Source organism: Myodes glareolus, chromosome 26 (assembly GCF_982192425.1).
Source record: "Myodes glareolus chromosome 26, mMyoGla1.1, whole genome shotgun sequence".
Classification (NCBI taxonomy): Eukaryota; Metazoa; Chordata; class Mammalia; order Rodentia; family Cricetidae; genus Myodes; species Myodes glareolus.
In genome coordinates this window covers 41938279-41962066 of record NC_142051.1, presented here as the reverse complement: position 1 = coordinate 41962066, position 23788 = coordinate 41938279, and the positions used below count along the sequence as shown (strand labels likewise).

The following is a 23788-nucleotide window of genomic DNA, read 5'->3' as shown; positions in this document are numbered from 1 at the left end:
CAATAAAAATAAATAGCAGGAATGAATTTTCATTTATTAAAAGTAGTTAGCATCCAAACCATCTTCATCCTTTTTCCCCTTGCTTCCTCAGTGGCCAAACATGAGTCATATTCTCTTTCACTAGGAAATGTCTGGAATTTTCAATGTGTTTGTGTTTGTCAGCAATCCACGCCCAGTGCTGTGGAGGTTCCCGGGCTCATCTTTTCTAACTTTTCATCCCAAGCATCCCCTCAGTTTTCCTGGGGTTCTGGGTGCTCGCTTCCTCCTCTCCCATCTCTTTAGTTTTTATAATTTCTTTAGTTTTTATAAATTAAATGTTAGTTGATTATGGTAAGGAGGGAGCCACATAGAAGGAGATATGGGCATGCCATTTCTAATCAGTGACTTATATTTTAGTTGCTCTTCTTTAAAGCAATGTGAATGTTAAAAACACATAGAAAAATAAAACATGATTTCAACTTGTTCTTGCTGGTACCCCTATCAAAAAGCCGTGAGGAGCCAGGAGTGAAGGGACACTTAAGATTAGGAATGATAATAATGAAAATCATAATGACAGCTGACAGTTAGCATGCTCTGTCTCAGGAACTACTCCCTAACGATGGTGAGATTGTTTCTGTAGGTAAGAAATTCATGGTTAATATATTCTGAACATTTATCCAGTTGCTGCAGTTGGCAGACCTGGAGCCAAAGCTCTGCCAGGGTCTAAAGCCTGGGCTTCAATCCTTTCACCTGTAACCTTTGGAAACTGTGTTTCTTGGTCAGGATAGTGTCACTGGGGTCACTCAATCATCCATTCATTCTCACACTTATTTGTTCATGAGGCTGACAACAGCTGTGTCCCCTGCGGTCAACACTATAGAAGCTGCCAGAGAGAAAAAGTCAATGGAGTCTTGTCTTCAACAAGCCCATGGGTCAGAATGAGGATGCCTTCTCTCCGCAGCCAGCAAAATATATTATGGGACATGCCAAAGAACTTACGGGGCTGAAGTATTTATGTGTTTATAGATTTTCTTGCAAAAGATTTACGAGATGTACCATACAACCCTGTTATCCCCCTCCTGGGTGAATTCCCGGACTCTGTGTCCTGCCCCAGAGACACTTTTGCTCAGCCATGTTTATTACAGCTCCACTCTCAGAGCGAGGACATGCAACCAACCTAGCTGTCCATCAACACAAGACTGCACATTGAAAGTGTGGTAATATACACTTTCTGCCTCCCAAGCTGTGGGCTGCACCAACCTTCTCTCTGCTAATGCTCCACTTGGGTGTTCTTTGTTACAGCAACGGCAAGCTAAGACAATCAGTCTCTTAAAACAGCACAAATCCACACATCCCTGGAGGCCAGAAATAACCCCTGTTAAAAACTGAAGTAACCATTCCTGGGGACTGGAAACCCTCACAATGCATGAAACGGACAAAAATCAGACCTACCTGACGAACAGCTGGGCCCAAACACGTTGTCAGCCGCACAGGTTTCACAGGCTGTCCCGCGGAAGCCGTCCTGCAAAACACAGGTGGATGACATCAGACCCAAGGCCACCCCGCGGAACTCCTATGCTAACCAGAAAGCCCCTGGACAACCCATGGATGGTCTGGCCTGCATTTGCCTCTCTAATATGTCTTTCCCCTGGGCCTTTCTTTCCTCAGGTCACTTGAAGTCTTCGTGTATGCCCAGCTCTGTTTTTGTTTTCTAAATTTTCTTTTGCTAAAGGTCTAGCGCCCTAGAGAAGAAAACAGCCAGCCCAAACATGTATAAGTAGGCGGTAAGTGCCGACAGCCCCCTCACCATCTTACCCAAGGATGGCACAAAAACACTTCCAGGTCTGTCCTGAAGGGAGATGAACTCAATCCCCTTTAGAGGGGGTTGTGTTCAATTCTCCCACAGTTTGAGATTTACAGGAGTCAATTGTGTTAGATAAAAAAAAATCCTTCAAAAGTCACAGGCCCGTGGTCGGCCCTGGGTAGCCTAGCAGCTAACAGTAGCAAGATGTGACAACTTTGTACCCATAGACGGATTCATAAGATAGTTCTACAGATGTGACCTCATCTGTCCTCAAAGGAGGTTATTCCGTGGATCAGTCCTCGGGTTTACAGGCAGATATAAAGGTGAGAGGCCGTCTTGTTTCACATTGCAAATTCAATTTATTAACACTGTTACTCTCAGTGACTTGTAGTGTGGGGCTGTAATGTAGGTGGATTAAAGGTAGGAAGCGAGAGGCAGCACATCAGTGGTGGAGCATCTCTCTGAACTTACTCGGCAGGAGCAGCTTCCAGTTCCTTCCATGCCTTCATCGCAAGTGCCTCTGCCATTGCACGGTGACCCTGCTCCTCCTGGGCATTCTGGAATCATCAAATAGATGAGATCCCTTCATTCATTCCAGAATGGGCAAATAAAGGCATGCTGCAAAGGCATGTACCTATAGGCACATGCCACTAGTGTGTTAGTTACCGGGGACAAAAACAAAAACAAAAAAAAAACAAAACAAAAAACAACTGAAGATCCTGTTGGTCTGATCCCAAGCTAGAAGCCCCCTGGACCTACACAGTGAGTTCAAGGTCATCGTGAATCACATAGCAAGATTTCGTTCTTCTAAAAACTGAGACCGGCCCCTGGCTTCCGATCTCTCTATGCCATCTCTTTGCTCCATGTGAGTTCCTGCCACACTGCAATACAGCTAAGATGACCCTCACCAGAGCCAAGCCCCTGCCAGCCCAATGCCTCAACTCCAGATCTGTCAGATCACGATTCATATAATGCTTGTTGCATGCTTAGTGTGTCTTTCTTGGCTGGAAATGGTTTATCTTTGTGTTTTCAGGAGGAAGTAAAATAAGGTTTATCTAGGACAGAAAGGACCAACCAGCAAGGCTTACTTCTAGAGGAGACTCAGTCAGGGTCGGTCTTTACTAAGTGGTCTTCCATTGCTCAGGCCATTGGCCTTCCGGATGTTTGCCTTCAGCTGTGGTGAGCAGGAAGGTCCAGTGGAAATGTTTGTCCCATAGGGGCTTTCCTAAAGCCCCAGCATCAACCACTCTGCAGGAAATGAGACATTTTTCTCTGTAGGAATAACTTTCTCCTGATCCAGCTTATGGCTCACTAGTTTGAAAACTTGTTAGGTAATGTGTCCCCCACAAATATCGGTGTCAAATCCCTTACTTCATTGTGATGGTGTCAGGGGGTGAGGCCTTTTGGAAGTGACTAGGCAGGCAGCAGGGCATGGGGCAGGATCTTCAAAGTCATGACCTCCTCTCCTGGGATCCTTATACAACTGATTCCTCACACGTTTGTGTCTGTCTCTCTTGCTCGTCTCTGATACACAGGGTTGTGGACTATGGTATACATGACTAGAGGCAAGCCTTAACCTATGAGTGACTATGAGCATCATACAGTAGGTGGTCAATAAATGCTAGCTTTTCATGAGTTGGCCAATCCTGAAAGGAGCTTTGGAAAGAAGGTAGCAGGAATATGGGGTAGAGAAAGCCATCATTTGATAGTCTATGTGGGGTCTTTCACTGACACATGAGAACTACTTATTAAAGCAAAAGCGAGCATTTATTTCCAGCATCTGAAACCACTCTGCATCACCTGGGGGCCCCACTGAGAACACAGATAGCAAAATCGGTGCTCTCAGCAACCCTGCCTGAGAGAGCAGGCAGAGAATTCGCTTCAGGGGCACATTCGTGGTGTCTTGTGGGGCTGAAGTGGCTGAGACAATTTTGGGTCATTATCACGGTTCTCTTCGGTCACTGCTGGGGGGGTGGCCTCTGGGTCAAGGCTTTTATTGTAAACTGTCAGCAAACTGCCAGCTGGGATCTTGCCTTAAAATAAGATAATGTCTTTCCTGCCCAGCAAGAGACAGGGGCCTCCCTGGAGCCTTATCTCCTAAGGGGTTGTTGAGGCCAGGCGGCTTTAGCTCATTGTGCAGCAGTAGCTGAAGACATGTCCTGGTATTCCAAACATCGCTGTAGCTGGAACTGTCTGCCTGGAAAACGGACGCCAGCTAAGTTCCTCATGTGAACTCAGCATTATTTATCCCGCAGTGCTTATACAAAGCGGCAGAAGAGAATGGCTCTTGACCCATAGATCTGTTATGTATTTGTAAAGCATATGGCGCCTAGCAAGGTCTATGGAGTGGGAAGGGAACTAGGGAGTGTAAGCAACAGGACAAAAACTGGTCTCATGGAGCATAGCAGCGCTGAGCTGGAGACAGAAAAACTGAAATCCTTTCTCCTTTGGGGGCTGCAGAGATGGTTCCACGGCTACGATTGTTTACTGCTTCTGCAGAGGACCTGGGCTCTGTTCCCAGAACCCTTACCTGGTGGCCCACAACCACCTGTAACTCCAGTTCCAGGGGGATCCAACAACCTCTTCTGGCCTCTGTGGACACCTACATGCATGTGGTGTGCATAAATTTGAACAGACGAACACACATACCCGTGCAACACATATAACAGCTGAACACGCATACACATACAACTAACCAAATCTTGAAGAGACCGTTTCTCTTTGAAGTAGACTGCTAGGATCACAGCCAAGCTTTGATATGTGTGGCTCCTCTGCCCACGTTCAGATTCTGTTACTTGAGTTGTACAAAACATTTGCATTCATGACTAAATTTTAAAAAAGGGTGGACTCCATGTCAGGTAGGATATTAGCTACTCAGTGCCAAATGTGGTGGTGCATGTCTGTAAGCTGACCAGTCTGGAGGTTGAGGCACGAAGATTGCCTGGGCTTCAAGGCCAGCCTGGGCTACACAGTGAGGGCTAGGATAGCCTGTGCTACAGAGCAAGATTCTTTTTTTTTTTTTTAAAAAAAAAAACCTCTGCAGTTATTAGTTTATTAGTATCATCCGGTACGCATGTTCAGTATTTCTCCTCAAATTACATAAACAAACGCAAATATAAAGAACCCAAGTCAAAATTATATAACAGCACTCCATCACAAAAGCGCATAAAATTACAAGAATGCAGAGCAAGTTTTTTTTTCAAATGTGATTAAGTTGCCTAGTTAAAAATATGATTCTCTATATTCATGTTTGAAAAAGTGGCAGCAATTTTAATTAGGATGAATCAGATAGAATTGAAGTAAAAGCGTCTCCTCTGTTAGGAAGCTATTTTCCCCCTCGCTGTGAATGCATGCCTTATTCTTATTTTAGAAGATGATGGGTAATTTGGTTTTTTTCCCCCCACTTTGCTCTTGGTGTTTTCTGAGCTTGCAGAACTGATCAGTTATCTCCAGAACCAGACATGACAGAAGCACTTCTCACAGGGAGCCAGAGATGCTGCGGATGGATGTGGATGTGCTTGTTGTCACACCGTGAAGGAAGCGGGTACCCCATCTGCCTCCAACGCAAGGTCATAGGGGGGATGGGAGCATACTTCCTCAGACTAGGGAGACGGACCTGAGTCAGCAGCCCCGAACTGGCCTTGTCCTTGCAGAAGTGTAAAGTGATAGCCAAAATCAGGCCTGCCATGGTCACAAGTGGGCATGGTAAAGCAGGCGGTAAAGGAAAGGAATTATCTTCTTCCTGAACTGAGGGAAGGAAGGAAGCCTTTTGTGACTCTTGGCATGTTTGGGACATGAAGATAAAGGGAAGAACCTTTTGGCCTCACTAGTGAACAACAGAATTGATGATAGGCATCCATTTTCATGTTTCACCTCTCTGACCATGGACCTGTTCTCAGAGGAAATGCCTGAGCATTCGCAGAAGATTTTTTTTTTTTTTTTTTTTTTAGTACTGTTGATCCTGGGGGAGAACCCTGAACCCTGCCATGTTTGCTAGCACGTGGTACAGCGTGACAATTGCTAAGGATCTGAGTCCTGCTTGCAGTTTGTGCTGTAGAGGATGCCTACAGTGGATACAAGGTTCAGAGGACGGCACCATTTTATTTATTTTAAATATGCTCTTGCGTAGCCCATGTGTAGCCTGCCATCTTCCCATTGCACATGGTATACTAACTTTCCTGGTCCATCTCAGACAAGGCTTGTTCTTGTCTGCACCATGTCTGGTCAATAATGGCATTGCTTTAGTGTTTCTGAGGCCGAAGGGTAAAGCGAATATAAGCGCTCTTCCTAGTCTATCAGGAAGGCGATGAGAAGTGGATACACGGTTCTGTTTGACACCAAAAGCCACCCCCGAACTCTGGAAGCATGGGAAGTACCGTAAATATAACTGACTTCAGCACTCAAGTCTAATACGTTAGCGATCTGGGAATACACAGAGCCACAGGAGGGTCTGATGCTTGGTACAACTGCAACTTGGCACAAGTTAGATTCTCCTGGGAATAGAGCATCAATGGGGGACTGTCCACATTGGCTTGGCCTTTGTACTTGTCTGTTGGGGGGATGGTCTCAAGTTAATCAGTGTTGGAAGAGCTGACACCCTGTGGGTGATGCTATTCCGTAGGCAGGGGATCCTGCCTGAGGCGGAGGGAATAAAGCTGAGCTCAAGCGAGCAAGCCAGCACACACAGAGCTCCTTCTTCCTGCTCCTGACTGCATATTTGATTAACTATTCGAGTCCCTGACTTGAATTCCCCACAATGATGGGTATAATCTGGAATTTTAAGATAAAATAAATTCCTTTCTCCCCCCGGTTGCTCTTTGTTAGAGTATTTCATCATGGGAACAGAAATGAAATCAGAACACAGAGTAAGGCTGGAATAGAGCAACTCATAGAATGGCTGGGATGCCTAAATCCCAAAGCTTTGTCTTTCTAGGGAAAGAAACATACTCCAGGCATTGACTAGGGAAGATGGGAAAAACAAGAGAGGAGTCAGAGACACCCCAGGTTCCTCTCCCCTCCTCTTCCCATAACAAGGTCTGTTTTAGGAAGAGGACAAGATGGAAGCATAGGAGCCTTTGGGGCCTGTTGTATCACTTAGCATCCTCAGCCTGCTTTGCTGTACTAACCAGTATTACCTATTCATAGCGGGCTGGGCCCTCTCATTTAAATTATCAACCAAGGAAATTCCGCATAGATTTGCCTATAATAGGCTGATCTGTGGAAGGCATTTTCTCAATTGAGAACCACTCTTTCCAGATATCTCGAGCTTGTATCAAACTGATGAACGAAATCAACCAATCAACCAACCAATCAAAACACCCCAATGGTATGCATATGATTTCCTATAACCCCATACACAGTTTCTCACACTAGGTCTTTTAAGGTCAACACTATAGTTTTTGATATATAAAATCTTTGGATGTAAAATTTTAGAATGCTTCATGACTGGTTTTGATCATGGATAAAGACAATAGCAACATTCTTTGAGATGTTGTGATAAAGCTTCTTAAGAAAAACTATGTTTGGTGTCATAACTTCCCAATGTTTTTTCCTCAAACATTGCCTTTTCATATATGCATATACATACATATGTGTTATATCTACACATAAACATATGATCTCCATGATACATGTGTGCATGATATATGTATGTTTTTCCAGTTGTATCTTTTTATGACTTACAAAAGATTTTTATTTTCTTTTGTTCTTTCATTGTCTCCTTTTCTCTTTGGAGACAGGATCTTGCTCTATATCTTAGGTTGGTGTAAAATTTGCCTTGCATCCCAGGTCAGCCTTGAAATCCTGATTCTCTTGCCCCAGTCTCTGGAGTACTGGAACTATTGGAATATGCCAGTAGGCTTGGTTCCAAGGGATTGTTTTGAAGAGAGTTCACTAACTGTAGCAAGCTGATTCCCGCCTAAAAGCTGATGGGGAAAGAGAGATTTTCTACATGTCTCGAAAATCATACACACATTCTTCTTTCACAGGCCTCCTCCCTGTCACATTTCTGTAAACTGGAGAAACAAGTTTCAAAATCCGAAGATTGCGTCACTTACCCATGCAGTGTGGACCCCAGTGGCCTGGGCAACATCGAGGTTGTAGGTAGTCCTTCCTACATATGTGTCGGCATCCAGGGACAGACAGAGAGTATGATCTGATCTCAATCGAATACCTTGGAGAATTAGCAAGCATATGCATCAGTTAACCCAGGAATTCCCCGAGTGAGAGCATCTTTGCCATGACTCTCTTCTCCTATTAAGAGCCTACCAAGGTTCAAGGTTAAAATTATATGGCTTGCTACAAAGAATGTTTTGTACTCTTCTGATAAGGGTCAAGAAGAGCACTTGGTTGTATGCACCCCAGCTACTATTATTACTACCACACACACATGCACCCACCACATGTATGCACTTGTATACATGTGTGCACACCAAGATTTTTCATGGATGCTGCTCATTTTAGAATGGAAGACTGGCCTGTCATTCATTTATGCTAGAACAAGCAAAAACAAAACCTAATTGGCTCTTTTGTTTTATTTTACTTTGAATTTTTGATGTTTTAAGGAATCACTTTATAGAGGTATGGTTAACATACAAACGCTGAACCTTTTTAATGCATACAATTCAATGAGCTTAGAGGTCAGCATACCTGTAACACGTGACGTCAGCACTTAGAGGTGAGCACACCTGCAACATGTGACATCAGCACTTAGAGGTCAGCACACCTGCCACACCATGATGTCAGCACTTAGAGGTCAGGACACCTGCCACACCGTGACGTCAGCACTTAGAGGTCAGCACACCTGCCACACCATGACGTCAGCACTTAGAGGTCAGGACACCTGCCACACCATGACATCAGCACTTAGAGGTCAGGACACCTGCCACACCATGACGTCAGCACGTAGAGGTCAGCACACCTGCCACACCATGACATCAGCACTTAGAGGTCAGGACACCTGCCACACCATGACGTCAGCACTTAGAGGTGAGCACACCTGCCACACCATGACGTCAGCACTTAGAGGTGAGCACACTTGCCACACCATGACGTCAGCACTTAGAGGTGAGCACATCTGCCACACCATGACGTCAGCACTTAGAGGTGAGCACACCTGCCACACCATGACGTCAGCACGTAGAGGTCAGCACACCTGCCACACCATGACATCAGCACTTAGAGGTCAGGACACCTGCCACACCATGACGTCAGCACTTAGAGGGCAGCACACCTGCCACACCATGACGTCAGCACTTAGAGGTCAGGACATCTGCCACACTATGATGTCAGCACTTAGAGGTCAGGACATCTGCCACACTATGATGTCAGTACTTAGAGGACAGCACACCTGCCACACCATGACGTCAGCACTTAGAGGTGAGCACACCTGCCACACCATGACGTCAGCACTTAGAGGTGAGCACATCTGCCACACCATGACGTCAGCACTTAGAGGTCAGGACACCTGCCACACCATGACATCAGCACTTAGAGGTGAGCACACCTGCCACACCATGACGTCAGCACTTAGAGGTCAGGACACCTGCCACACCATGACGTCAGAACTTAGAGGTCAGGACACCTGCCACACTATGATGTCAGCACTTAGAGGTCAGCACACCTGCCACACCTTGATGTCAGCACTTAGAGGTCAGGACACCTGCCACACTATGATGTCAGCACTTAGAGGTCAGCACACCTGCCACACCATGATGTCAGCACTTAGAGGTCAGCACACCTGCCACACCATGACGTCAGCACTTAGAGGTGAGCACATCTGCCACACCATGACGTCAGCACTTAGAGGTCAGGACACCTGCCACACCATGATGTCAGCACTTAGAGATCAGGATACCTGCCACACCATGACGTCAGTACTTAGAGGGCAGCACACCTGCCACACCATGATGTCAGCACTTAGAGGTCAGGACGCCCACAATCCCATGATGTCAAGCTCCTCGAAGGCACACCTATTACTTCCATTCATCTCACTGCATCCTCTCTTTCTCTTTGACAAGAACACTAACCCACAATCCCCCATCTTTGCAAACTGTACCCACACAGTTCCAAGTCGACATTGTTGTCTCTATCGATTAACTCTGTTTTTATAGCATCATGTGATCACACTAGGCAGACGTGAATGTAAAACATTGTTGTGTAACAATGCCAAGGTTTCATTTCATTTGTGTTAAAAACAGTAATTGGTCATTCTTGAATTAAAAATGAACTCCTTAGGCCGGAAAATGGCCTAGTGGGTAAAGTGTCTCCCATACAAACATGAGGAACTAAGTCTGGGTATCCTGTACCCACGTAACAAGCTGGGCACCGTGGTGCCCTGCACCGTAGTGCTGGGGGAATTGGAGACCAGAGGCTTCCTAGAGCTCTCTGGGCAGCTATCCCAGCTGAATCAGTGAGCTCCAGCCTCTGTGAGGGGCATTGTCTCAACATGCAAGATGGACAGCGATTGAGGAACACATGAATGTCAACTTCTGTCCTCACACATGACTAACACACACACACACACACACACACACACACCACACACACACACTCACCCAAAACACATAAATACCCACAAACATGTACATGTGCATATAACACATAAATTAAAACTTAACTCATTGAACAGTGCCTAATTTCTAAGTTGGTTAGCTGAGTACATTAAGAATTATGGTTGCCTTTGAGCCTCCTGGCTACACCTGTTAGCGCAGACACACATGTCCCCTTCTGAGAGGACCAGCCTTGAATTAGGAGAGTTCTGGATCAGAAGTGACTTTCAGGAATGTAATACAGACAGTCCAACAATGCTATTTTTTTTTCTATCTTACACCTTTGGGTTCTAGTTAGTATCAGGCTTCACAGCTTATTAGCAAAATAAATACCAGACCCAAGGCTTAACAAATTTATTTTGCTTTTGAGACAGGATCTTGATATGTAGGTAGTCAAGGCAACTTACAGTTGTTCAAACTAGAATCCTGTTTATCTATCTATCTATCTATCTATCTATCTATCTATCTATCTATCTATCTATCTATCTATCTATCTATCTATCCATCCATCCATCCATCCATCCATCCATCCATCCATCCATCCATCCATCTATCTATCTATCTATGGTGTGTGTGTGTGTGTGTGTGTGTGTGCGCTGCGTGCACATGAGTGTGTAGGTATGCATGCTTATGCTCATGACCTGAGGCCAGGCCAGGATGTCAGGTGCTTTCCTCTGTCACTTTCCACCTTGTCCCCTTGAGAGAGGGTCTCTCACTGGCCTGGAAACTTGCCATTTGGGCTAGGCTGCCAGCCCAGCCCAGGGACCCATTTCTCTCTGACTCTCAATGCTAGGTCACAGGCACCCGTAGCTACACTTGGTATTTTAAGTGAGTGCTGGGGGGTTTGACCTCAGCTTCTCATGTTCACAACTCCACTGAGCCATCTCCCAGTTCTAGAACCATTTCCAAAGAATCCAGACTCCAATATAAAATAGAAGGGTAAGAAGAGGAGAGTGTGTATGTGCAGCACAATTCTGTATTTAAACGTGAGTCAATAATCACAAAGATTCAGATTCAAGTCCATAGATTATGAGTTACCTAAATTGGGCTCAGTATAGTCTTAGAGTAAGAGAGAAATCCTGGAGCTACTGTGCAGTGTGTGAGACAGGATGTTCCAATTGGGAGTCACAATTCTTAGGGTACCAAAAACACAGACACGGTTATAATCTCATAATGAGTACCTGCAATCTCGAACCCCAAAAGAGTCATTGGTAATCTTGATGTAACCATCTGGACACTTGGCTACATAATTAGCTGAGCAGCCTTGGCACTCCGTCCTGATTGTTAGAAAAGACTTCTTATCACACCTTCTCGCCTGTGCAAATGCAACAAAGAACACCGATTCCCGTTATCAGAGCCTTGCGAAGTACCTGGTATGACTGCTTGTCCACCTGCTTCATCTCACTGCAGTCAGGAGTGGCAACGAGGTTACTGCCATCAACTGGCTTTGTAGTGCGAGATTCCACAGGGCATCACATCCGGCTTGAATCCTGGAGTGTCAGCACCTAGACTTTGATCGGCCTTTTGGGACTGCTACTTTTTGTTTGAAAGGCTTACTTCTTATCTGAAGGATTTGGAGCCTTTGCAAAACTTAGTTATGAGAGAGAGCTTGGAAAACCAAGACGTCTCAAAGCTGAGAACTGCTTGGGCAATTTTTTTTTTTTAATGCTCTAGAAATTGACTTGCTAAGAGGTGTAAATTGTGAACAATAATTTTATTTTTTGAAGCAACGGGCACTTAGTTTATCAGAAACTGATTCCCCTGCTGTTTGACTAAACCTAAAATTCACCCCGGTGGGACCCTTTTCTTCCCTGGGCCCATGCTAAACAGAACACTGACATGACTTATCTGGCAGGAGTGCTGGGATCAGGGATCAGGGAGCAATGTCTGCCATGGCTGAGTGTGTGGACGCGGTACGGTTTGGGCTAAACACATGCACCATGCCTCGTCTGGAACCTGGAGCCTTACAAGGCAGGGGAAGGCTACTACTCATAGTTACCAAAATGAGGAACCTGAGCTCTCCTGCAGAGGACCCGTTTCAAGGGGGCTAATGTTACAGTGGGTTATTCAAGACCAGTTGTTCATAGATCGATTGTCTTCAAGGATACTATTTCTGATACTATTGCTTCCCCAGGAATGTCTGCTGTGGGGCTAGTGCTGTACTAAGAGGTTTTGGGGGGCGGTTTCTGTTCTAGAGAGATCTGCAGCATTTAGATTTCAACACAATTAGAAAGCAGGCAGCATGAGATCAAAGGTGTTTTGTTTATTGCTATAGCCCAAGCCCTCAGAATGTTGACAGGACACATGGAGGCGATGTCCAGCAAATATGTGTCGATTCGATTAACCCACTGGGGACATCAGACAGGTACATTAGGAGCAGCTATTTGATGACATAATGTGGTCCAGCATTAACTGCTTAACTGAACGATACAGGCAGACTTTGGTCCCTTGTTGCTCCTGATGTTGGAGTTGACCCTCCTGGATAGAGCTCCCTATCTTTCAAGCTTCCTTAATCTCTCTATCAAATTTAGTTGGGAGACAAAACCTCAGAGACCAAAGTGGAGTCTGGATCAAGTTTTGCACCTTGTAAAGTGTGCGGCCTTGAGTGAGCTCTCACTCTTGTCATTAGCTGTTGAAGGGAGACATTAGCTAACTCTCTGGGACATGCCAGATGCAAGCTGCCTGGCCCAGTGCCCGGATGAACGTAGTAACGGATGACAGCTCCTGAGGCTCTTTTCTGTCCGTCCTCAGAGTCTGGTGGTGATCTGGCCCCACAGGGATGCTCTGCCTAGGCTAACTAACCATCCTAGATCCTTCAAGGGCATCTCTCTCTTCATCGTCTCTCCCACAAACCCCACTCATTCCTTGTCTTCAAGTCTTCCAGCAGTTTGCTATTGTTTATAGTTTTGAGAGGGCATTCTAAGTAACCACACCCCACCTCACACACACTAGGTGGCCAATGATAGCCTTGAACTTCTGATCCTTCCTCCCAAACACCGGTGTGGTCCGTCACAGCGAGTGTGTGTGGATCCAGGGATAGAACCCGCGTTCTTGCGAAGGCTAGACAAACGCTCTACCGGTGGAGCTGCAAACCCAGTGCCCCCGTTATGAGTCTTTGCTCTCTATTTAAGATTTCCAGGCAGTACAGGGCCGTGTCTCATACTTCTTTGTCCTCATAGCACCCGTTAGGTGTGATGGAAACATCATTGTCACCTCTAAATTCATCAGAAAGTAGAAAGTCTGCAGGGGAAGACACCTTCCAACACAGTATGACTGTGTCGACTCCCAAAGATGCCATTTGCATTGCTCCGGGGAGTAGGGCAAGGGTCACAGCTCTCATTGCAGGGGTGTGGACTGAAGATAGTTTGGAATACTTAGCGACTTTCCCAAAGTCACATACGAGTTATCAGCCTCCCAATTCCTGAACTAGCCCTCTTCGCAAGCACCCAAGCGACACAGAGATAAACAACCTCTACTTTGACTAACAATCTTCCATTTGGTGATCATTGTGACCCAATGTGCCCCTGGCTGTTACCTATAGAATACACAACACTCCCTTTAACTGTTGTGGCATGATTCACCTTTTCTAAAAGTAGGGTTTAATTTACACTGGGGTTTCTCTTTGGATTGATGGATAAGTTGAGGTCATATTGATTTTTCCTTCTTAATATGTCCACTTTGATTCTCTTTTAAAGCCATTCTTTGGGCTGGGAATGTGGGCCAGTTCATAGAATACTGGCCCAGCATGCCCAAAGCCCAGGGTTCAATTCTCAGGATTGCATAAAACCGTGAGTTTGTGATGCAGGCCTAGAATTCTGCCACCCAAGAAGTGGAGGCAGGAGGATCAAACATTCAAGGTCATCCTCAGCTACCTAGCAAATTTGCAAGATATTTTTTTGCAAGATATATTTGTCCGACTTTCAAATTACTGTTTTCAAATGGACTGACTCATTTTATAAACTTAAACCAACTGAAGAAGAAACTCAGCTTTGACCAGCAGTCAAGGCAGGGGGCCTGCACAGAAGTAAGTCCTCTCCACACTGAAGTTAACGGTGGCAGCAATTTCTACCATTGGCAGAGCTGTGTCTTGGGAGCGATGGAAACTTGGAGGGGTTAACTTGCTTGCTTAAGGCTGGTGTAGTGGGCAGCCCTGGGGCCCCTCCTCTACCATCTTGTGAAGTGGCAGATTAGATGGACCCTCCTCTAACTTTTGGGCTGGAGAGGCACACATCGTGTTATCTGCCATGTTCTCTGGAAAGAGCCCTCAAAGCGCAGCCGGAGTGGACTTGCTGCCGCTGCATCCATCTGCTGCTGAGATCAGACACTCCAAACCCATCTTAAAATAAATTGCCTGAGGTTTCTACTCACCGAGATTCAACCTCATCCTGCGATGGTACCTGTGTGATCCTCTCTGGGGTCCCTCGTACTGATGCAGTGAGTGAGGCCCCCAGAGAGGTCACCGTGGTCCTCCACTACAGTCTGAGGAAGGCAGAAGGCACGTTGCCAGTGCCTGACGGGTTTTGGAAATGTTTCTCATGCTTGCTTTCATCAACAAGACACTATCAATCTACCCTGGAATTCCCCTGGGCATCTGCCCATAGCCGCACTTGGCTAGTATATTTGGGAAGATGGGGTGTGAGGTACCCACAATGATCAGGTGGTCCAGACAAAACAGCACACAGCTTTGCAGGAAAGAGAAACGTTAGGACTAAACTCAGAGATTCCAACCGCAGAGTCAGCACAGCAGATGAGAAAGAGCCAACTCGGTCCACCCCAGAAGGACAGCATCTCACCTTGAGAATCTTAGTCTTGGAAGTTTTCTTTTGATTTTTATGAAGTCCAGGCAGGGCTTTTTGCCCAAGATTATGCGAGAAAACAAAACCATCTAGAGCACAGTGTGAAAATTAACAAGGAAAAATGCAGGAAAGTTTCTCTTACCGGTTCTGTGGCTTCGGCTGGGGTGCAGGTATTTTGCACAGCCAACCCCAGGAAGAGGGGGATTAAAGGCAGCAGCAGCATGCTGAGCAAATGCTGGCTCCTTCCCATGCCGGGCCAGGTCAGGGCCATTTAGCTATTTTACCTTGCTTTGCTGAGTGCCCGGGGAACTCTTTCTCATGTCTGTGTCTACTCTTAAATCCTTCCCTTTCCCTGGTCAGAAAGCAAAGGTAGCTGAGGCCTGGCTGACGGTCCACAGGAGCTGGAAGTGGCCACTCTGAGCTGTATATAAGTCCTGGCTGAGTGACAGGATTTCCTGAGGGGCTGAGGCAGAGACCCAACTGGGATTTCTGTGCCTTGCGAAATTCCCAGGGATGGAGAGCTCCCTCTCCTATTGCTAGGACTACTGGACCTGCCTGCTGCCCTGTTGTCCTTTCTATGCCACACCGTGAGTCATCCTGGGCCTGTCTGTTCCAACACATAGGTTCAGATTTTCTGTAGTGTTGTATGTGTTGTATGGGCATGTGTGTTCATCTGTTAGAATTTATGCACACCACATGCACGTAGGTGTCCACAGAGGCCAGAAGAGGGTGTTGGATCCCCCCTGGAACTGGAGTTGCAGGTGGCCAGAGCAATGAAATGTTGCAAAATGCTTGGTGTTAGGTTCACCTGGGTGTTTTTTGTGTCTGTTCATTATGCAGAATTCTTGGCCAGAGTGTAAAATATTTTCCTCCTTCAAATCTGATTGTAATTTTGAAACAAAATGATGGCTTTTTATATTTTAAATATAGAATTTATTAAAAGGAATTTTTAATATTTCTTCTTTAAAAAATCTCGTCTTTAGTTCTGACCTACTGATTAATATTGCATTCTTTTTTTCTTTGCCCGCCTCTTTCCCAGCTTTGGGTGAGAATATCTTGTGTTTTTATAAAGCAAAGGACACATTGAGGTAAACTGAGATTGGTACAAAGTTTCCACCTTCTTTAAACAGAAGTCTTCTCTGTTTAAGGATTTATTCAGGTGAAACTCCAAATGACATTTTGTTTGGCTGATATACGTAGGTGCTCGCCTGAGTATCTTTATTTGCTCTGATTAGATAGATTTTTTTTATAACCACTTAGTCACTCAACAAACATTTATCGAACACTACATACTCTGCTGGCTTCTGAGAACAGGGAACTGGATAAATCATACTCATTCATGATAGCTTCTAGTACACGTGTGTATACACCGTCTCACTTAAATATTACAATTTTGGAAAACAAAATGGATAAGGAGTGTGATCTTGGCTTGACAGGTATGACAATTCAGTGCTTTATTTATGGTCAGTAAGGTGACGTGGGGGTGTAGTAGCAATGCATGTCCTGGTGTTCTTACCCTGGCCAGGTACTCTGCCAATGCAGGCAGCCACCACTGTAGCATCTGAGGTTTAAGTTAAGAATGATCTGTGTCCCGTATAATCCAGTTATAATCCAGTAAGGCTTAATCAAACTGGCTGCTGTCTCTTTGTTGTCTCACAGAGGCACGGCCACAGAGACCCTGTGGTTGATGCTGGACACGCCTGAGGCACACGTATTATCTTAGGCCAGTCTGCATAGAGAGCTGTTGGCTAGCTAAGGCTATATAGTGAGCCCCTACAACCAAACAACAACTATGGCCGACGTTCTCATCAGTGCGTATCAGAACTGAGAGTGATGGATTACCCAGACTGCTAGCCCATTAGCCAGTCTACTGGCTTTGCCATCCCGTCATGGTATAACGTGGGCAAATTAGATCACCTGAAGCTTCAAGTTTTATGTAAAGGGACATGCCTATGCAGGCATGTCCATCATGTGAGTTATGACCTGAATGTAGCTGAAGATAGCTATGAATTCAGCCCAACGCAAGCATGCTACATAGTTGAGGTTGACCTGGCATTCTTGGTCTTCTTGCCTCTGTGTCCAGAGTAGGTTGGACTGAAGGTGTGTGCCACCTGGCCTGACTATTACCCTGATGATCCACCTACAAGTCAGGTGTGATTGCTTCAATGCCTCACAATTACGGCACCAAAGGGAAAGTATCCTAGGATGTTGAACAGGCAAAATAACGGGAGCACACTGGGGCTGAAGAGTTCTTGCCATGCTGGGGTTTTGCTCTTAGTATTTCACCAGCCTCTAGAGGCTCAACCAAACCGAGCAGGCCCTCTCCAAAGTCAAAGGTCAGCTAAAGACATCTGAACATAGACTCGTTTAGCTTCAAGTGTTATTAGGAGCTACCTCAGAATGTACATCTTCACAGAGAGACAAGTTTTTAGTTTATTACCATTTCTTGGGGAACTGTTGTTTTTTAAGGATATTATGGGGTATCACATGCTGAGATTCCAGAGGCTGCCAGTCTCAGCTAGAAATGCTTACGTCTTGGGTAGGATGCACACTGGGGCCAAGGCACTGCCTGCGGGTGAGGCCTCCTATAAGGCATAGCAGGATGAAGGCGCCTTGGACAAAGGTCCTTGCCTGTGTCTGGCCCTGTGCTCTCCTGGTTCCTCAGTGTGATGTTCTACTCTAGTAAATCAATGCATCGGTTGTGAGATGCTGACATGGCTGGGGGATTTCCTGAGCACTCACGGGATCCTGGCTTTTCGAGGAGTCAGCTTTCCTAAGCGGGGGATGTATCCAGCACGTGTGTCCTTGCTCTCAAGGCCCCTTCCTTTTCCTCTGTTAGTTTAGATCTCTGCACACAGCAAACCTTGGTCTCTCTCTCTCTCTCTCTCTCTCTCTCTCTCTCTCTCTCTCTGTGTGTGTGTGTGAGTTTTATTTTTTCCTTTTAGTGAAAGCCAGTCAGCTGGTCTTGCGGTAGACAAAATTGTAAAGGAGGCAAAGTTTCTTTCAATTCCAGCGCTCCATGTCCTTCTCTGTATTTTTCTTCTTCTCATTCATTCAATCATTTAATCAACCAGTAGACAGTGGGCACATAACCATTCCTACACCACTTTTCTGGCATGCATGTCAGCCCACGGCAGTCAGGGCTTATTTAGCACATAGGAGTAGCCGACGGTATGCATGCCAGTTCATGGCAGACAGGGATGATTTAACACACAGGAATAGTGAAAATAGTGAATATTTACCACCCAGTTGCTCCAGCGTTTGCTTTAAACAAGCCTCATATAACTCAGGCAGATCTTGCATTCATCCTTTTGCGTCCAGCTCCGAGGTATGGGATTACAGGTGTGCACCATCATACCCAGCTCAGGTAATTTTCGTTTTTTTTTTTTATCAGAAATATCAGCAGCTGCCACTGAGTCTACCATTAACTGGTGGAATCCTATCACAAATCCAGTAACTTCTTCCTGTCTCCACCATTTCCCCTTGAATGAGACCACGTGATTGCTTGCCTGTGTTATGGTAGTAGCATCTGCCTTGGTCGCCCTCCACTCTTTACGATCCTCCTGTAAACAGTGCTCACTCAGAGATCTCTGTTACAGATATAAGTAAAACCACGTGGCTGCTGTCTTGTTTGTTGCCACCTGTCTGGCCCCTCTGAAGCACCAGGTCTAGGATGACATCTTTCTACATGTCTCCTTCTGTGCGCGGCTAGCTGATGCACTGTTGTGAATGAGTCCACACGTATCTGTTATGTGTTCTGCCCTTTGCACTGGGTTATTTAATCCCCTAAAAGTCCCCATAGGAAGCACACTGTTATGTCTTTACAAATCAGAAAGCCGAGGCAAGTGGAGATCTCCAACTAGGCCAGTTGCAAAATTGGTGGATCAGTCAAACAGAAGGAAATCTGATATTGGAATGATTCAAGGCCAGGCTCATTCGTTGGCTAGGAGTCTACCCATTAGAACAAGAAATTAAACCCCTATTACATTAAAGCTACAGGTTTTTATTTGACTATTCTTTTTCTAAAGTGGCCTGGTGAAGTATATACAGGGAAGGAATAATAGCAGGCAATCTGGGACTGGGAATAGGGTCATCGGCATAGCTAAGAATGGGGAAGGGATGGCTTCCCAGAGGAAAGTCAGGTTCATTCAAGGAGTGAAAGAAGATACTGTGTCCGAAGTAAATGATGGGGGCATATCTGGGAGTGAAGACTCCCCCTCCTCCAAATCAAGATCTGATATGGGATTTCCCTCTGTATGCTACAAAGATCCCCTCTCCAAATCTCTCAATCAACATCATCGTCCAGTGTTGACCTCCTTGCCGAGTTAATCTTCCGACAACTGGTTGACCACTCTACTGCCCATTCAACTGCCTTTTTACCTTTTAGTAGGGTCTTGTTCTGTAACCCTGGGATTAACTATGGAGTCCAGCCTGGCCTCAGATTTACGGTGATCCTCTTGCATCAGCCTCCCAAGTGCTGGGAACACAGCCTGTGCCGTCAGACTCGATTCATTCATCTGGTCTTGCTCGGGGACCCTGTGCACCTGACGACGTACTAGACTCTTGGGGATAGGTGTAGCGCTCAAAGATAAAGCTAGGCTTACCCCACGCCATGGAGGACATGGCTGAGCACACGCTGCCAGACTAGGAACACTGATAGAAATTTTAGCTCACAGTTGCATTAAAACTCAACAGTGCAGCCCATCCTAAATCCTAAGCAAACCTGAAGCAGCTTTGGTCCAGGTTTTGCTCTCTATGTGCTCGTGCGTGATCTCTGAACATAGAGGTCCACTTTCTCATTCTATTAATGAGCTCAGCAGGATTGCATTCTATTGACGAGCTCAGCAGGATTGAGGACCGCGTGAACCTGCTTCCTTTGCTCTGCTAGAGATAAGAGCATCCTTTAGTCTTTTACAATCATCTTTCCCCTTTGCTCTCCGTTCTCCACATGACCTCAATGTAAAATCCAACATACGTTCTGCAGTTACCAGCTTCCCCTGTCCCTCCCCCTACTTGAACAGAACATAGAACACTTGGACCCTACTGGCCGGAACCCACTATTATTGTCTAATTTCTGAGCAATATTTATGTTCCATTCTTTCCCAACAATGGTTTAAACAATTCTCCAGGGCAGTAACAGGGCTCACACACCAGTATGAGGTGGTCGCGGCTTCATGACAATCATTCAACTGTTTCCTGTTTCTTCGTTTATTCAGTTATTTCATTTTTGAAAAAGAAAACAAAACGACACTAAAAAAAAACCCCAAAACGAAAAAGATTGTTTCCTGTCACCACAGAATCGTAGGGTCAGATGCCGTCTCTTAACCCACTGCATTCTCTTCAGACTTCAGGTCAGCAAACTCTCTGTGAAGAACCAGAGGGTAAAATTGTAGGCTTGATAGGCCATAATGTATCTGGAAGCTGCATCATTTTCTTGTGACGTGATCAACAACCAGAGCTAATGTAAAGATAAATGAATGGGTTGTGTTTTGATAAAACACTGTTTACAAAACGGGGGGGGGGGAGTTTTCCCCTGTGGGCGTTAAATCGTGAACTCCTGTTTCAGAGCTAAGTTGTGACCATGTTTTCTCTCACCTCCCCACCCCCACCCTGTAAGCTTCATTTTCTTTTCCCTCTTAAAGTTTCATAGCAGAGGAAGGCACAGAGCTCCATAGCTTTAACCCCAGAACTCACGAGGCAGAGACAGACAGATCTCTGAGTTTGAGGCCAGCCTGGGCTACAAGGAGTTCTAGGCTAGTCAGCACTACATAATGAGACCCTGCCTCAACTAAACAGGCAGAAGCAGGTGGGGGTCATCAAATAGGTGCCGCTGGTTAATTTTTTTATCTCTGTGAGTTCTGTAGTTAATTTCTTACTCAGTAATAATAACAGTGCTAGCAACAGAAAACCGTAACAATAGCTGGAAGTGAGATATTGTCATCAGTTAGTCTATGTTCAAACCTCTTTCTGGCTATAATTCATTTTCCCTGAAGTGTTGGAGAAAAGGATGAATACATGATAAAGAGGAGGTTCAGGTAACAGGGATAAAACAGTTGTCTTGGATGCTTTTCCAGTATTACGTACATTCTGATAAAAGTAATATCCCCTGATTAATGTTCATTGAGCTCCTATGGTGGTACCAAGTCTCCATGATGCCTTGTTTAACTCAACTTCCTGGCAGCCCTTGGAGGAAGATGTGGTTTTCATAAGCATTTCACAGCTGAGAAATGGAAGCCTTCCCCAGTCAGCACGCGTGGAGGTGAGACTTGCTTCTGTCTGCAAAGTGGGTGTTCTATGTGCCATAGCCTTTCATTAGGACGAGAAGAGAATGAACAAAGTGCCCCTGTTGGTAAAGTGGGCTTTACTATGATTGTCCTTATTTTAAAATAAATACTTTTTCTGCTCATGGCCCAGAACTCTCAGAGGGCGTAACTCAAGAAGCTCAAGTGTCTGCGCTGTGGCATCGCCGTGGCCGCCAGTCACAAACAGTGTCCAGAGGCCTCATTAAGGCAGCAGAACAATGGGATGGGTTGGAACATTAAGCGCAGCTGTACTGTGCAGGAATGTCGCCCGCGGGACGCAGGCCCTGGCCTTTATTGGGCGGCGCTGAGGGGGCTCTGGGCAGAGGGCACACGCTGCCTCCCAGCCCTGGAATGTGGCCGGCAGCTGACAGCCACCCCACTTGTCTGGGAAGGGGTGGCCTTAACCATAAATTAGGTCTTGAAAGCTGCCTCTGTGCATGCCTTTTTGTTGTGTGGCTCAAAAGAGTCGCTCAGCTGGCACAATTGCTGTCAACAAAAGGAAGCTGTCTTTGAACGGGGCAGGATTGGGGTTCCCTGGGAGGGGAGGTGTATGTGTGTGTGTGTGTGTGTGTGTGTGTGTGTGTGTGTTCTGCTAGACTTTGTAAGTGGGCTCTACTGGAGCATGCACACAGTTTGAAGAAGTCTCTGCATCCATGTAGGCACATCGCTCAGAGGACACACTACCTTTCTGGTGACGCACATGTGGAATGTGCGCACGGCAGAAGGACTTTGGCTCTCAGACTGCTGCAAACACAAGTCGCCCCCAGCATCTCCTCTACCAGATGCTCTAACAAAGACTGCCAGAGAAGCAGTGGGGATTTCTAGGATTCTGTTTGAGAAACTCAGAATCTGAAAGTCGATTCTGTCCCATGGGACACTGAATTGGGTGTTTCAACGCCTAGAGTCCTGGAGCCTTTGTTCAATAATGGGGTGGATGGCAGCAAATTCCTACATTCTGGTTTGGTTCTAAGTTTTTATGACTGCATGTAAATGAACTCTTCACGAAGAAAGGAAATATCTTCCCTCTATCTACCAAGGTCTATCTATAGATTAACACTGGTGCTAGCTCAGGGCAGGCATGAGAAAGAAAGAAACCCAGTTCTTCACCCCAAACCTGTGGTCTTCTTTCTTTCTTCCTTCGTTTCTTCATTCCTTGTGTGTGTGTGTGTGTGTGTGTGTGTGTGTGTGTGTGTAGCCTTGTGTGCATTCTCTTCCCTTCAGTTAATAATAGACTCGGTTTGCTCTGGCTCAAGTAGACACAGTGAGAAAACATAGCACCACACTCAGTGACATTTTGCATTTCAACAAATGTGAAAACAGCAAATAATTTTTAAAAGTTTACCTCATGTAATATTTGGGTCACTTCCACTGAACTTGGAGCAGTGAGTCTTCGAGTCACAGAGGCGTTCTGATGTGAACGAGAGCTTACGAGAAATGGCGTGGAGATGAGCGAGGCCATCAGGAGAGGGAGGGGCCGGCCTTACCAAGGTCTTCAAGAAGAGCGAGCGGTAGTGTGTTTCATTTGTATCTTGATAAAGAAAGCTTGCCTGGAGATCAGAGAGTAAAACAGCTATACTGATCAGCCTTACAGACCAGGCAGTGGTGGCACGCACCTTTAATCCCAGGAACCACACTAGATTGCCATAGAAACAAGGCAGTAGTGACACAAACCCTTAATCCCAGCCCTAGAGAGGAGTATAAAATGGGAGGAGGCAGCTCTCAGGCTCAGTCTCATTCTGAGATTCCTGGAGGCAGGATCACCATTTCGTACTGAAGTAGAGGTCAGAGCCAGTGGCTGGCTGGTTTGCTTTTCTGACCTTCAGGTTGAACCCCAATTTCTGTCTCTGGGTTTTTATTAATCATGCTTCACCAAGCCCTCCATTTTCAGATAACTGAGCCCAACATCCATGTCCCCCTAAAACGATTCTGAATACTGTCCTTCACGCTTTTCCTGATTGATTCCTCCTACTTCCGAGGTCTTCTCTCCTGGATCCTCCTTTGGAGGGAGGAAGACACAGGGATGAGATTGAATGTTACAATGCATGCTGGGAACTTCCTGCCACATTGCAGCTGTCCCCTGGACAGGGAATCACACTCTAGTAGTCCGGGCAGGAAAGTGGGGGCTCACAGATGTGGGGTTGTTTGTTCATGGGCTGTACAGGCTTTATATATGGGTGGAGTGGCCAAGAGAGGCCTTTGGGATAGAATCTGTACCATTCCTATAACATGAAACCTTGAAAGACAGAGGCCAGGGACATGGGGGAACTCAGGAAAGGATGCTCATCAAGGTAATCCCTTTGATGGGGCTAGTGACATTGAACGCGCCAAAGAAAGACTTCAACAGACTGCACGTCTGGA

At 45.9% G+C, this 23788-nt stretch overlaps 1 protein-coding gene and 1 long non-coding RNA gene across 4 annotated transcripts in view; both read right to left on the bottom strand.

The window, feature by feature from the left end:
- Stab2 (stabilin 2) overlaps positions 1-15650 on the bottom strand; it is a 143366-nt gene extending 127716 nt beyond the window's left edge. The window contains exons 1-5 of one of the 3 annotated variants that reach the window (XM_087902081.1): positions 15271-15650; positions 11514-11647; positions 7840-7955; positions 2255-2340; positions 1432-1501 (exon numbers count right to left, since the gene is read on the bottom strand). In XM_087902081.1, coding sequence (XP_087758207.1) covers positions 1432-1501; positions 2255-2340; positions 7840-7955; positions 11514-11647; positions 15271-15399 — 535 coding nt within the window. In that variant the 5' untranslated portion in view covers positions 15400-15650. The remainder of the gene's footprint in view (positions 1-1431; positions 1502-2254; positions 2341-7839; positions 7956-11513; positions 11648-15270) is intronic. The other 2 variants (XM_087902082.1, XM_087902080.1) reach the window with 2 other exon arrangements.
- Positions 15651-20320: 4670 nt separating this feature from the next.
- LOC146889741 (uncharacterized) lies at positions 20321-23541 on the bottom strand. The gene is made up of 2 exons (XR_014999751.2): positions 22773-23541; positions 20321-20492 (listed from the first exon to the last, which is right to left on the bottom strand). It is a non-coding gene; the product is annotated as an uncharacterized LOC146889741 (long non-coding RNA).
- Between the last annotated feature and the right edge of the window lie 247 nt (positions 23542-23788).